The sequence below is a fragment of the Diadema setosum genome, chromosome 15, assembly GCF_964275005.1.
Source record: "Diadema setosum chromosome 15, eeDiaSeto1, whole genome shotgun sequence".
Classification (NCBI taxonomy): domain Eukaryota; kingdom Metazoa; phylum Echinodermata; class Echinoidea; order Diadematoida; family Diadematidae; genus Diadema; species Diadema setosum.
Genome location: NC_092699.1, coordinates 10,918,555 through 10,931,711, shown reverse-complemented (window position 1 = coordinate 10,931,711; position 13,157 = coordinate 10,918,555). Strand labels below are relative to the sequence as shown.

The window sequence follows — 13,157 nt, the reverse complement described above, 5'->3', positions numbered from 1 at the left end:
AAATGAAAAAAAATCCGTATGTCAAAAGCACACACAGGAAATGCCTTTTTTGTTTTTTACAGGTTATGACTCCATGAGAAGTACTGCTTTTCTATAATATGTTCATTCTACCTCTCCCTCTCTCTCCAGTTGGGTAATTCCGTGAAGTTGGGGCACAAAGTGTGACATTTTAGCATTTAACACAATACTAATTATGCTATACATGTATATATTGTTTATAGGCTTTACATTTGTATTGAGACCATACATTTTCCTGGAAATTTTGTGCCATTCAGCAACGGCGTAAATCCATACTGAGGAGTGGGGGGGATGATCGGCGATAGTCACCATCACCACGATTACAAGCCCATAACCGAACCGGCGCAGCCTTGAGGGGGACGGGGGGTGAGAGAAGCTTGGTAACCCCCCCCCCCCCCCCCACACACACACACACACTTTACAGGGATCGGATGTCTCACTCTTTTGCATGAAATATAAAGTGGGAGGAGAGTGATATATTTCTGACAAACTGTTACAAGCGAGCTTGAAAATTGTGACATTTTACAGTCCCAAAACTGCAGTTTGTGACTGTATTTTGTCCGCTTTGGAAATTAAGGGGGGGGGGGGGCACCGGGTGAAACTGCTGGCAAGTACTACTGACAGCAACATCAAGAGAATGGCATAACAATTAAATGCGAGCGAGCGAAGCGAGCGAGCTTGAAAATTTTGACATTTTACAGTAAAAAAAAAAATGCCGTTTTGTATATTTGCTGTATGTTTTTCGCTTTGGAAATTAAGGGGGCGCACAGGGCGCAACTGCTGGCATTTCGTACTGGCAGCAACATCAGGAGAATGGCATAACGATTAAATGCGAGCGAGCGAAGCGAGTGAGCTTGAAAATTTTGACATTTTACAGTCCCAAAACTGCCGTTTGTAGCTTTATTTTTAGCTTTGGAAATTAAGGGGGAGCACCGGGCGAAAACTGGTGGCAATTACTGGCAGCAACATCATGAGAATGGCATAATGATTAAATGCGAGTGTGCGAAGTGAGCGAGCTTGGAAATTTTGACATCTTACAGTCCCCAAAACTGCCATTTGTAGTTATATTTTTCGCTTTGGAAATTAAAGGGGACGCACCGGGCACAACTGCTGTCAATCACTGGCAGCAACATCAGGAGAATGCCATAGCGATTAAAATAAATGCGAGCAAGCGGAGCAAGCGAGCCTTAAAATGTTGACATTTTGCAATCCCAGACAATGTCGTTTGTAGCTGCATTTTTTCGCTTTGGAAATTAAGGGGAGGCACACTGGGCGAAAACTGATGGCAATTACTGGCAGCAACATCAGGAGAATGGCATAATGATTGAGCGAGTGAGCGGAGCGAGCGAGCTTCAAAATTTTTGACTTATTACAGTCCCAAAACTGCCGTTTGTAGCTTTATTTTTAGCTTTGGAAATTAAGGGGGGCACCGGGTGAAACTGCTGGCAATTACTGACAGCAACATCAAGAGAATGGCATAACAATAAAATGCGAGCGAGCGAAGCGAGCGAGCTTGAAAATTTTGGCACTTTACAGTAAAAAAAAACTGCCGTTTGTGGCTGTATTTTTTCGCTTTGGAAATTAAGGGGGGAGCACCGGGCGAAAACTGCTGGCAATAACTGGCAGCAACATCAGGAGAATAGCATAATGATTAAATGCGAGCGAGCGAAGCGAGCGAGCTTCATAATTTTGACTTATTACAGTCCCAAAACTGCCGTTTGTAGCTATATTTTTCGCTTTGGAAATTAAGGGGGGGGGGGAGCACCGGGCGAAAACTGCTGGCAATAACTGGCAGCAACATCAGGAGAATAGCATAATGATTAAATGCGAGCGAGCGAAGCGAGCGAGCTTCAAAATTTTGACTTATTACAGTCCCAAACTGCCGTTTGTAGCTATATTTTTCGCTTTGGAAATTAAGGGGGGGGGGGGAGCACCGGGCGAAAACTGCTGGCAAAAACTGGCAGCAAAATCAGGAGAATGGCATAATGATTAAATGCGAGTGAGTGAAGCGAGCTTCAAAATTTTGACATCTTACAGTCCCAAAACTGCCGTTTGTAGCTATGGTTTTCGCTGTGGAGATTAAGGGGGAGCACCGGGCGAAAGCTGCTGGCAATTACTGGCAGCAACATCAGGAGAATGGCATAATGATGGAGCGAGTGAGCGGAGCGAGCGAGCTTCAAAATTTTTGACTTATTACAGTCCCAACACTGCCGTTTGTAGCTTTATTTTTAGCTTTGGAAATTAAGGGGGGGGGGGGGCACCGGGTGAAACTGCTGGCAATTACTGACAGCAACATCAAGAGAATGGCATAACATTAAAATGCGAGCGAGCGAAGCGAGCGAGCTTGAAAATTTTGACATTTTACAGTAAAAAAAACTGCCGTTTGTGGCTGTATTTTTTCGCTTTGGAAATTAAGGGGGCGCACAGGGCGCAACTGCTGGCAGTTCGTACTGGCAGCAACATCAGGAGAATGGCATAATGATTAAATCCGAGCGAGCGGAGCGAGCGAGCTTCAAAATTTCGACTTATTACAGTCCCAAAACTGCCGTTTGTAGCTTTATTTTTAGCTTTGGAAATTAAGGGGGAGCACCGGGCGAAAACTGCTGGCAATTTATGGCAGCAACATCATGAGAATGGCATAATGATTAAATGCGAGTGTGCGAAGCGAGCGAGCTTGAAAAATTTTGACATCTTACAGTCCCCCAAACTGCCATTTGTAGCTATATTTTTTGCTTTGGAGATTAGGGGGGGGGGGGGGGCGCACCGGGCGCAACTGCTGTCAATCACTGTTAGCAACATCAGGGGAATGGCTTGGCCTTTGGCGCTTAAATGCGAGCGAGCGGAGCGAGCGAGCTTTAAATTTTTGACATTTTGCACCCCAAAAACTGCCGTTTTTAGCTATATTTTTGCGATTTGGTTTGTCCCACTTTTATGGGGGAACCATCCCCCCCCCCCCCATCGACGCCTCTGCATATGAGGGAGCTTTTGTTAAGTGAAAGATATGCTGCACACTCTTCGACAAATTAGGGAAATATACGTCAATCTCAACAGTGTACTTATCGAAAGGGATCCAGTATAGCGGAGCTTTTGCATGTTTATGATTGCAATTCAACGATTTGGTGCATAGTTCTGGCGGTATTTGGACAATAATTCCATTAAGAAAGTTCGAAATTTGTCCTCATCTCGGAAATTGCTTGGGGGATAAATGATTTGCCTGCCTAAACACTTTCGTAGGGGCGGGGCAAATGCCCTTTGCCCCCCCCCCCCCCCGAGATATTTTCGACGCCCCTGATCTTCCCAGGGTATACCCATAGATGTATCTTGACTGAATTATCAGTCACTGTCGTTCCTCATGAATGATTCAGGAAATGGAGGGGGTTCAATTATGGCAATATAGTTTTGTTATTGTTTGCTTGTTTGTTTTCGTACATATTTTGCAGATGGTCCCAAGTTACTCTCGTCTTAGCATGTTTATGTAGGCCTACACTATTTGACGTTGTCAACGTCTGAGCCATACCTTACAGTGTATGTCCATGTCCGCGAGCGAGCGAAGCGAGCGAGCGCTTGAGAAAATTATGCATTCGATTTCCTACAAGATAGAATACTGTTCAGCTCTGTTACCTGTCTGAAGGCCGGCGTACAAACGTCATGCAATATGCCAAAATTGATACAATCACATTTCTGCTTCCTCCATTTTTTTCTTCAAAATTCAGGGGGGGATGATTGTACAGGCCATCCCCCCCTCCTCCATTTCAGGGGGGGATATATCCCCCCCATCCCCCCCGGGATTTACGCCCATTCAGACTCAATTTTGATGAAGTTATTAAAACGATATGTAACGGTATCCTGTAGCATCGTGACGTGTCCATGTAGCATCGTGATAGTTAAAATCTGGTCCTAAAAGACAAATTAATGCAATTAGCTTGACCAAAACTTGATATGATATGCATAATTACTAGATTAGTCAGATAGCTAAATATCTTAACTCTCCTTTCCACAGTTTTACTTTTACAAGAAAATTACACAATGTGTCTCTATGCTACGCGGTGTCCACCAAATGTCACAACAAAGCCCTAAAGGACACTGCATAGCTTCGTGATACATTTTGTAATTTTCTTTTAGAATTAAAACTGTGTACAGGAAATTTGAGATATTTAGCTATCTCATTCATATCTTGTAAATTTGCATATTGCATCAAATTTTGGTCAAGCTAATTGCCATAATTTGTCTCTTAGGACTAAATTTTAAACTATCACGATGCTACATGGACACGTCACGATGCTACAGGACACTGTTACATATTGTTTAATAACTTCATCAAAATTGAGTCTGAATGGCACAAAATTTCCAGGAAAATGTGTGGCTTCAATGCAGATGTAAAGCCTACAAACAATAAATGTATAGCATAATTAATAATGAGTTATGCTGAAATTTACTTCCTAAATATCACGATGCTACATGGACACTGCCCCAACTTCATAGAATTACCCAGGAAGAAATAGTCACTGTTGTGTTTATTATTATGTTGATAATTATGAGAACTTGATCATTGGAAATGTAGCATACACTATCACACATGAACTTCAGTTCCTTTAAAAATTGAAAATTCATATGTTTTGGAGTATTTTAAGAACAAAGGTATGAAAAAAATAGAAGTCGGCATACAGAGCGTACAGTGTACGTGCCTTTTATTCCTGAAGCGCCCTCTCCGTTCAGTAGTGGGTATAAAATATGTAGATAGCTTCTATGTTCGCGTTGATCACATCGTGCCCTGGCAGCATAATTGAATTGCATGCAATTCGCTCTTGCATGATGGATACTGCAAAAGCCCAATACATTTTTTTATATAATCAGCCGTCGAATATAAAACTTCACATAGCAACCATGATAGGGTATGCTCTGAGATAACATTACAGGTACTTCTGGCATACCTTTTTTCGGTAATATTTTGCATCTTCATCTTTATCCAACTGCTGTCATGTTTTTTTCAGTATTATTTTATGAATGAAATGCATTGAATGTCTCCATTTTAGAGCAAAAATTGACAGTTTGTACATGTTTATTGAAAGTGAAACAATGTTTTATCTTTAAACTTACCCTTGTAAGAATTCTGTAGCATATTTTTCAATGAAAGCAAGATCGAAATGTCTACTTTGTTCAAGCATTGATCTAACAAGATGTTTTGCCTACTGATTAATGACATTCTTTAGTGAGTGATACATACACTTGTACAAAATGTACCTTTGTTTTTTTGAAAATGTTTGCCGATCAATGTTTGTGATCAGTAAACTGTTATTCACATTTGTTTATTACTTTTCAGAGCAATTATGATCAAATTACTTTCAATCATGCACCAAAGCTGATTAGATACCATTGAGTTTTTGAAAGTGTAATATCTTTAACAGTTGAAACTTAATTTCGTGATCATCACTCATCATTTTTGCCGAGCACTCTGGTTTTAATAATATAATATGATGATTAAAAAGAATACAGTGGATGTGATGGATAGGCATAATATAGGTCTGTGTTAGCTTGGATGCAAGGCCTGCAGCACAAAGTGCTGAATGATACCAGTGTAAAACCTTTCCTTGCAGTGCCCAGCAGCTGCAAAGCCTAAGACATGAACGTTGTTCAGACATAGTTTGATTGGCCTTAAAAAAGGCCCTTTTTATACCTGCAAGACTGGGAGATGGACAAGGGTGAGATATGTGCAGTTTTCATAGGAGACTTGACAGAAAATCATGAAACCAGACTTTGTGACACAATGTAGAAATATCCAAGTCAGTCCTGAGGTCGATTTCTTATAACTTGAGCACATGTGCGTGATGTCTGAAATGAAGCAAGCCAAACATGTGCACAACTACAATGTACCTGCAAATTACTGAGCTCTTTCAAAGTTGACGCCTAATGAAGAGAACATGCACTAGCAGTGCGTGTTGTCTGCAGTGCGCAGAGTCCAAAGTCCAACTCCACCTTTAAAGGGATCGTATAGTTTTGGTTGAGACCTAATTTCAGGTTTCTAACATTTTTTGGTGAGATAATGAGAAACCTCTTATGAAATATGGAAGAGCATGTAATTCCATGAGGAATTCAACGTTTATTTGATGAAAATTGGTTTTGAAATGGCCGAGATATCCAAAAAAGAGCGATTCTAATAAAGTGTAGGACCAACACTTTATTACGATCGCTTTGTTTTACTTTGTTTTTGGATGTTTCAGTCATTCCGAACCAGATTTTCATCAAATAAACTTTGAATTCCTCTTAAAATGGTATGCTCTGTACTATTTCATAAGTGTTTTCTTGGTATCTCGCAAAAAGTTAAAAGCCCAATTCTCATCTCCACCAATACTGTACCATCCCTTTAACCTTCCAAGCACCGACATTGTAAGAAAGTGTTTGTAGTCACTCTGTGCAGGGAGGTGAGACAACTCACCTCCCTGCTCTGTGTGAGACGTTTGCCAGTTTCCTGGTGTAGAATTTCTGTCCATGTGGTTGTAACTCTTTTTGTGTGTGCGCACGCATGCTCTGCATTTTACGTTATGTTTCCTCTATCTCTCATTGTAAGTAATGTGTGTGTCTGTGTATGCAGCTGCTGATCTCTGGCAGAGCTCCAAGATTTTTACCACCAGTATGACATACCCACGATAACTGATCTTCCGACAGGGTGAAAGATGTTCTTTCTGTCATATTCATTGTAATGGGGTGTGTTATGTGCTCCAGTGATACTGCATGTGGGCAATTTTACTCGCATATTTAATTCTCATCTCTCTGTGATGTATGGAAGATTGTTCTGAAAGACCTAATTTTGAGCATTCTTATCACAAATTTTCTAAAAGGATGAATGAGTCTTAATATGTAGAATGTATGACTGACATAACTTAATTAATAGATGACACTGTTTTTATAGAGACCTCTCCATTATCTATTTAGAATATGAGTTGATAGCTATGATTTTTAAGAAACAGTTATGTAGGTAGCCACCCTCTGCATGAGAGGTGTGAGAAAATGATTGCTGGGCAGGTGAGTGTGAGATTGGAAGCTTGGGCTTGAGACTTGGGCTGTAGACATGAAATTTGAGAGGTCTGCTCATGTAATATGTTGCTGTGTGTGAAGCGTAAGACAACCACTACAACAAAATAATTCCTAGAACAGAATATCTTCATTGTATCACTCACAATACTTTGTAGTATACAAGCAATGATCAGAACAAAATTCATAACACTGTTTGATAAGATTGTGAAAAAAATATCAATAATTGTGAATGCCACAGACCTATAGAAAAAAAAAATGATAGTCACACACCATGAGATGTTTCGAAATTCTTGTGAAGTTTGACACGAATGAAACTACATGGAAGTTTTTTTTTATCGACTTCATTCTGTAGAAGATGGAACAACCTTGTACTTTGAGAAATGGAAGTACAGTCTTAAAATGAGACCAGTATATCTCACAAATCTTCACCATTTTTCAAAACGTTGTGCCACAGATATGACATTTTGTCAGTATGAATATGACATCTGTGTCCATCACATATTGTTCATTAATCTGCTGATATTCTGTAGAAAAAAGGTTCATATTGTATCAGAGAACTTCTGTGAGTCCATTGTTGTTTCAGATGATCAAAGATTGAACTTGATTTACAAGGATACACAAAGTCTGTTTTGCTGAGAACTGAACATACTCCATGTATGTAGATTACTGAAGTACCAGTACATGAATTACGTACATGTTTGAGCTGGATCTGATGTGTTCGACTTCTGACATTAATGCAAGCAGGATATCTTTGTATGTATATCTGTTGATTAATATTTTGTTTTCATCAATGGGAACAATACATAACTTGTTTCTTGGACAGCTCTAATCTTAATGGTTCCGGACTGTCTCAAACAGCAATAAGTACTTTACTAGTATCATTCAGTTTCTAAGTCCTTATTCTTTAAATCTTGTACAGAGAGAAATAGATGTTACACAGTTTATAACTGTACATTTTTCTTTCTTTTATTGGGGGGGGGGGGGAAGGGAAGAACACAGGTGATGAATGAAAATCCATAATGCTCTGGATTCATCAAAACATTTTTTTTAACATTATACATATTTTCCCCAAAGTTACCCTTGCTAAGGACCCACAGAGAGCCAGTGTCATTTTGATATGTCATCTATTAATTTGTATATCTGTGTATGATGTGATTTTATGTGTGTGTATGGATGCATGATGCATTTATGTATATCTTCATTTGTTTGTTCATTCATTCATTCTTACATTAATTAATTAATTAATTAATTAATTAATTTATTTATTTATTTATTCATTCATTCATTCATTCATTCATTCATTCATTCATTCATTCTTTCATTCATTCATTCATTCATTCATTCATTCTTTCATTCATTCATTCATTTATTCAGTCAGTCAGTCAATCATTCAAAATTCATTCAGTCATTTTTTCCTTTATCTTGTTTCAAACTCATGAATATATAATCATCAAACTTGGCAGAAATCATTCTCAGGACCTGAGGATACAAAGCAGTTTGAATAGTACATGCAGTTCCTATATAGTCTCAGGGGCTGGACCCCAACCCCTTGCTATAGATTTCACAGATCTTTCCCAGATCAAGAGGCCATTCAACTAGGTCATTTTGAAGTTGTACACTGTATGTTCAGATCTAAAGATATTTCAGAATTTCGCAAGTTGTGGGTGATAGTAGTAATAGTTAACAACTTTGGCACTCAAGAAGTTAACAAGTTTGATATTCAATACAGGGCTTGGCAGGGATGATTTGCCATGGAAATGACATTTGAATCTATATGAAAATTGAAAAAAGGTCATAATTTGCATTGATTGTGAAAAGAATTTAAGTTGCAAAACAAACTAAAAATTCCCTTTAATACCCACAAACAGATTTGGTAAAAAAACTTAGTAAAATGAGGTTACAGCAAGATACAAAGACTGACATCCATTTTTTTTTCCCAAAAGTAACTCACATATGATGCTTTTATTCTCAATTATACGTAGATACACATGAAATGAGAATGGTGAAGTTAATGCGCTTCATTTGGTGGTGTCAAAAGTTCTTGAACATTGCATAAATTTCTATCATGGTATTGAAAAGTAAAACCACTCCTTTTTGGTGATGTAGTGTTACAATACACAGTTTGTCAAAGCTCTCATGTGTCAATGGGTTACAAAGACATGCCTACTGGTAACTTTGTGTCAACTCCTTTAAATTTATAATACATAGGTCTCTTAAATTAGAACATAGTATCTTACAGGATGCTTCATGCTGCTCACAATGTCTCCATACTAATTCATGTGGCAATCGCATTTTGATATCCATTTGCAAATTCAGAAACATTTTGTCAAACAAGCAGCTGAAAGCAAAATATTTGAAATGAAGGTGTTCGTAGTCGTGATGATAATTATATTGATGTTTCTCTATTGCATAAACTCTACCGCCATAATTCTACAATATTTCAGACATGTGCAGTAGATGCAAAATGTACACAACCAAATGTTAGAAGAAAATGAAGGGAATCTTCAAAAATACCCACAGGACTGTAGTACTCTATGTTAACACTCTCAAAAATACCACAGAAGTTGTGTATGATTTAAAGAGCTTTCAGAAACAGATGAACATGATATAGTCAGTTTCACAGTAAAGGGTGTAACTTTGATGTAGCAAGGGTCAAAAATTAAAGTTGTGTTTCCATTTCTATCTTTGCCTTTATTTTATATAGGAATGTCTATATTTTCAATATTTTGTCATTCCAGAGCTTAATTCTTAGGCTAAATATGAAAAATGAAGTGCCTATTATGGAATTTTAGATAAATTTAGGTAAAAACAACAAGAATGTTTTGGTCACCCACAGCAACCAAATGAAGATAAATGGTGGATGTAATGCAACTTTTCATTTGCTGTGAACATATATTTGAAATATCAAAACACTTTTCCCCCAACAGATATTCGCTCTTGCAATTATTTGGACTTGAACTTCAAATTCCAAGGTAAAAATGGTACCTGACAAACTATTTTTAAGTTAAAAGAATGTTCTAGAAGCAAGAGCCACTCTAAACATAGCCCTAAATTATTTCTTGGTAACAAACATTTATCAACCCAAATCCCAAAGAAATTGGATTATTTTTGACAAAGTTGAAATTTTCAGACTTGTGAGTTTCGGAGGCTTCAGTTAACAAACTAGTGTGTTTCGGAGGCTTCAAAACTGCTAACACAATGTTCTAGTCCTGTATTCACTTAAAATAATAAAACTACAGTAAGCAACTATCACTACATGCTAGAATAACAACAGGGCATCAATAAAATGTGAAAAACAGTATACAGGTGTACATTTTATTGCAGTGCATAATGTTTACTGGTTTCCTAAAAGAATAGTAGTAATAATAATAATAATGATAATAATAATAATAATAATAATAATAATAATAATAATAATGATAATAATTGACATTTATATCGCGCTTAATACACAGTTTCTAAGCGCCCTCCATATATCATAATTATACCGAAACGTAATATTATATTCAATATAACTACAAAACTCTACAAAAAATTTACATTACATAATATACTTTAGCAATAATCAAATACTAGAATTTGCATACTTTAATAGACACACACACAAAAGAAGAAAAGATAACATACGACATGTAGAAAAACACGACATCATAGTAACTTCAACTTATATTGACTTCCTGTGTCTTCAGGAGGGTCTTAAACGTATCTAGCGAGGGTGAAGACCTGATGTGCAGGGGGAGATAGAGATGAAGAATAATTATGTAAAACATGTAGTCACCACAACTAGAATCTTGGGCATTTTTTTTTTTCAGTGTGATTGTAGAACAAATTATTTGGACTTGAAATAGATGTAGTACCACTTCATCATTCTGTAATCAGCAAATGTAATCATAAATTTGAAAGCCACTGATGTTCCAGAGTAAGTTTTTACAGTATCTTCAATGTCAGTCATGTAACCATACAGGCCAGTGGCATTTATAAAACTTGTCATTCTTGGAACTGGTCTTCATTGAAAGCGTTATCATTGTACTCAGTGGATGTTTGCCGTGTGTTGGGTAGACAGATTTTGCCATTAAAAACCATGAGTTGATAGTTCATTTTTTTTTCTTTTTAATATACAGTACTACGGCAAGAACAAGGCTACCAAAAATAGAGGAATTAATATCACCACTGCAATTGCACCATGCACAGAATTTGAAGTCTTTTGTGTTGTGACCTCTGCGCTTTTGCTTTCAGTGCTGAGTTTTTCTGACGAAGTAATTTGTGCATTGGTTTGTTGCACAGTGGTTCCCGGAGTTTTTAGGCTGCTGGGAGGGTTTTTAGAATTATCTGATACAGTGGTATGTGTTGGAATGGAATACACAAACTGAGAACAAGATGCCGATGTTAGTGGAAATGTTTCCTCATATGAACAGCAAGTAATTGGGAGGTGGACTTTCATCCAGAAGATCTGTGTCACATGGTCAGTTATTCGCACTGGTGACTCCTTGTATGGAGCCTTCTTCCCATCTTGAAAGCAGTAGAGAGATCCTTCCCCGTCGCTGCCAAGCAAAGATGTGCAGTTAACCTCATTCCATGCAGCTGAATACTCTGAGGGTTTTACAGTACATTCTGCTGGACTTGGTGGATGCAAAACTTCAATGTGGACATCTTGAGTGAAAACCATACTTTCCCCATTTTTGTCTTCCCTCAGAGCAAATAGGTATATTTGACTGTCCTCTGAATCAATCATGTCTATGCTGAGAGTCACTTTCAAGTCAGTTGGTGATCTCACACTGTGAACAGAGAAACGGCTGAATTGCTGAGGTGGGAGGCAACCAGGAACTAGGGTTCCATTCTTGCAGAAGCCGCATTGGGACTGAATTGAGTAAAGCTCATATTGAAAGGTAGAGTCATTTGACATGGGTTGAGTGAAGTTTATGACCACATCTCTACCTTCGTAGAACTTGTAGAATTCCACAGCCAGTCTGTTACTGAAGAGCATCATCACTACAGTCAGCAATGGAAGTAGGAAAGGCCTGCTGTAATCCATTTTGTAGACGAGAAAGTATCCTGCAGAAGACAGAATTTAAAGCCAATTTCATAATCTAATTTTCCAAAGCTAGTATCATTACATGAAATTTGATTTATTTTGTGTTAAATTCGTAATTTAGTGCATATCTGTTGGGAAAGACCTGTAACTCAACAGATCTTTGTTTCGACAGCATAATAACCAGACTGTTTCATAGTTTTTAGTTTGGGATTGATACACAGTATTAGTGAATACAGCTGTGACTAGCATCAAAAGGAAAAAAAAAATGAAAAAAATCCATATGTCAAAAGCACACACAGCAAATACCTTTTTTGTTTTTTTACAGGTTATGACTCCATGAGAAGTACTGCTTTTCTATAATATGTTCATTCTATCTCTCCCTCTCTCTCCAGTTGGGTAATTCCGTGAAGTTGGGGCACAAAGTGTGACATTTTAGCATTTAACTCAATACTAATTATGCTATACATATATTGTTTTCAGTTCAGTTCAGTTCAGTTCAGTTTTTATTTATAGGCTTTACATTTGTATTGAGACCATACATTTACCTGGAAATTTTGTACCATTCAGACTCAATTTTGATGAAGTTATTAAAACGATATGTAACGGTGTCCTGTAGCATCGTGACATGTCCATGTAGCATTGTGATAGTTAAAATCTGGTCCTAAAAGACAAATTAATGCAATTAGCTTGACCAAAATTTGATATAATATGCATAATTACTAGATTAGTCAGATAACTAAATATCTTAACTCTCCTTTCCACAGTTTTACTTTTCCAAGAAAATTACACAATGTGTCACTATGCTACGCGGTGTCCACCAAATGTCACAAAAAAGGACACCGCATAGCATCGTGATACATTTTGTAATTTCCTTTTAAAATCAAAACTGTGTACAGGAAATTTGAGATATTTAGCTATCTCATTCATATCTTGTAAATATGCATATATATTGCATCAAATTTTGGTCAAGCTAATTGCCATAATTTGTCTCTTAGGACTAAATCTTAAAATATCACGATGCTACATGGACACGTCACGATGCTACAGGACACTGTTACATATTGTTTAATAACTT

The 13,157-nt window shown here is 37.6% G+C and overlaps 2 protein-coding genes across 2 annotated transcripts in view; one reads left to right on the top strand and one right to left on the bottom strand.

The window, feature by feature from the left end:
* The window catches only part of LOC140239201 (F-actin-capping protein subunit beta-like), a 191,202-nt gene that overhangs the window by 164,094 nt on the left and 13,951 nt on the right, over positions 1-13,157 (top strand). The window lies entirely within an intron of this gene.
* On the bottom strand, positions 10,710-12,082 carry LOC140239086 (uncharacterized). Its single transcript, XM_072318982.1, has 2 exons — positions 11,304-12,082; positions 10,710-10,773 (listed from the first exon to the last, which is right to left on the bottom strand). The coding sequence occupies exons 1-2, from the start codon at positions 12,080-12,082 to the stop codon at positions 10,710-10,712; spliced, it is 843 nt and encodes a 280-aa protein (XP_072175083.1).

Excerpts from the sequence above, each read along its gene's own strand:
- LOC140239086 (XM_072318982.1), bottom strand. The coding sequence starts at position 12,082 with ATGGATTACAGCAGGCCTTTCCTACTTCCATTGCTGACTGTAGTGATG. Across the intron at positions 10,774-11,303 it reads ACCAATGCACAAATTACTTC|GTCTTCACCCTCGCTAGATA; the intron begins GTCAGAAAAACT and ends CCTGCACATCAG.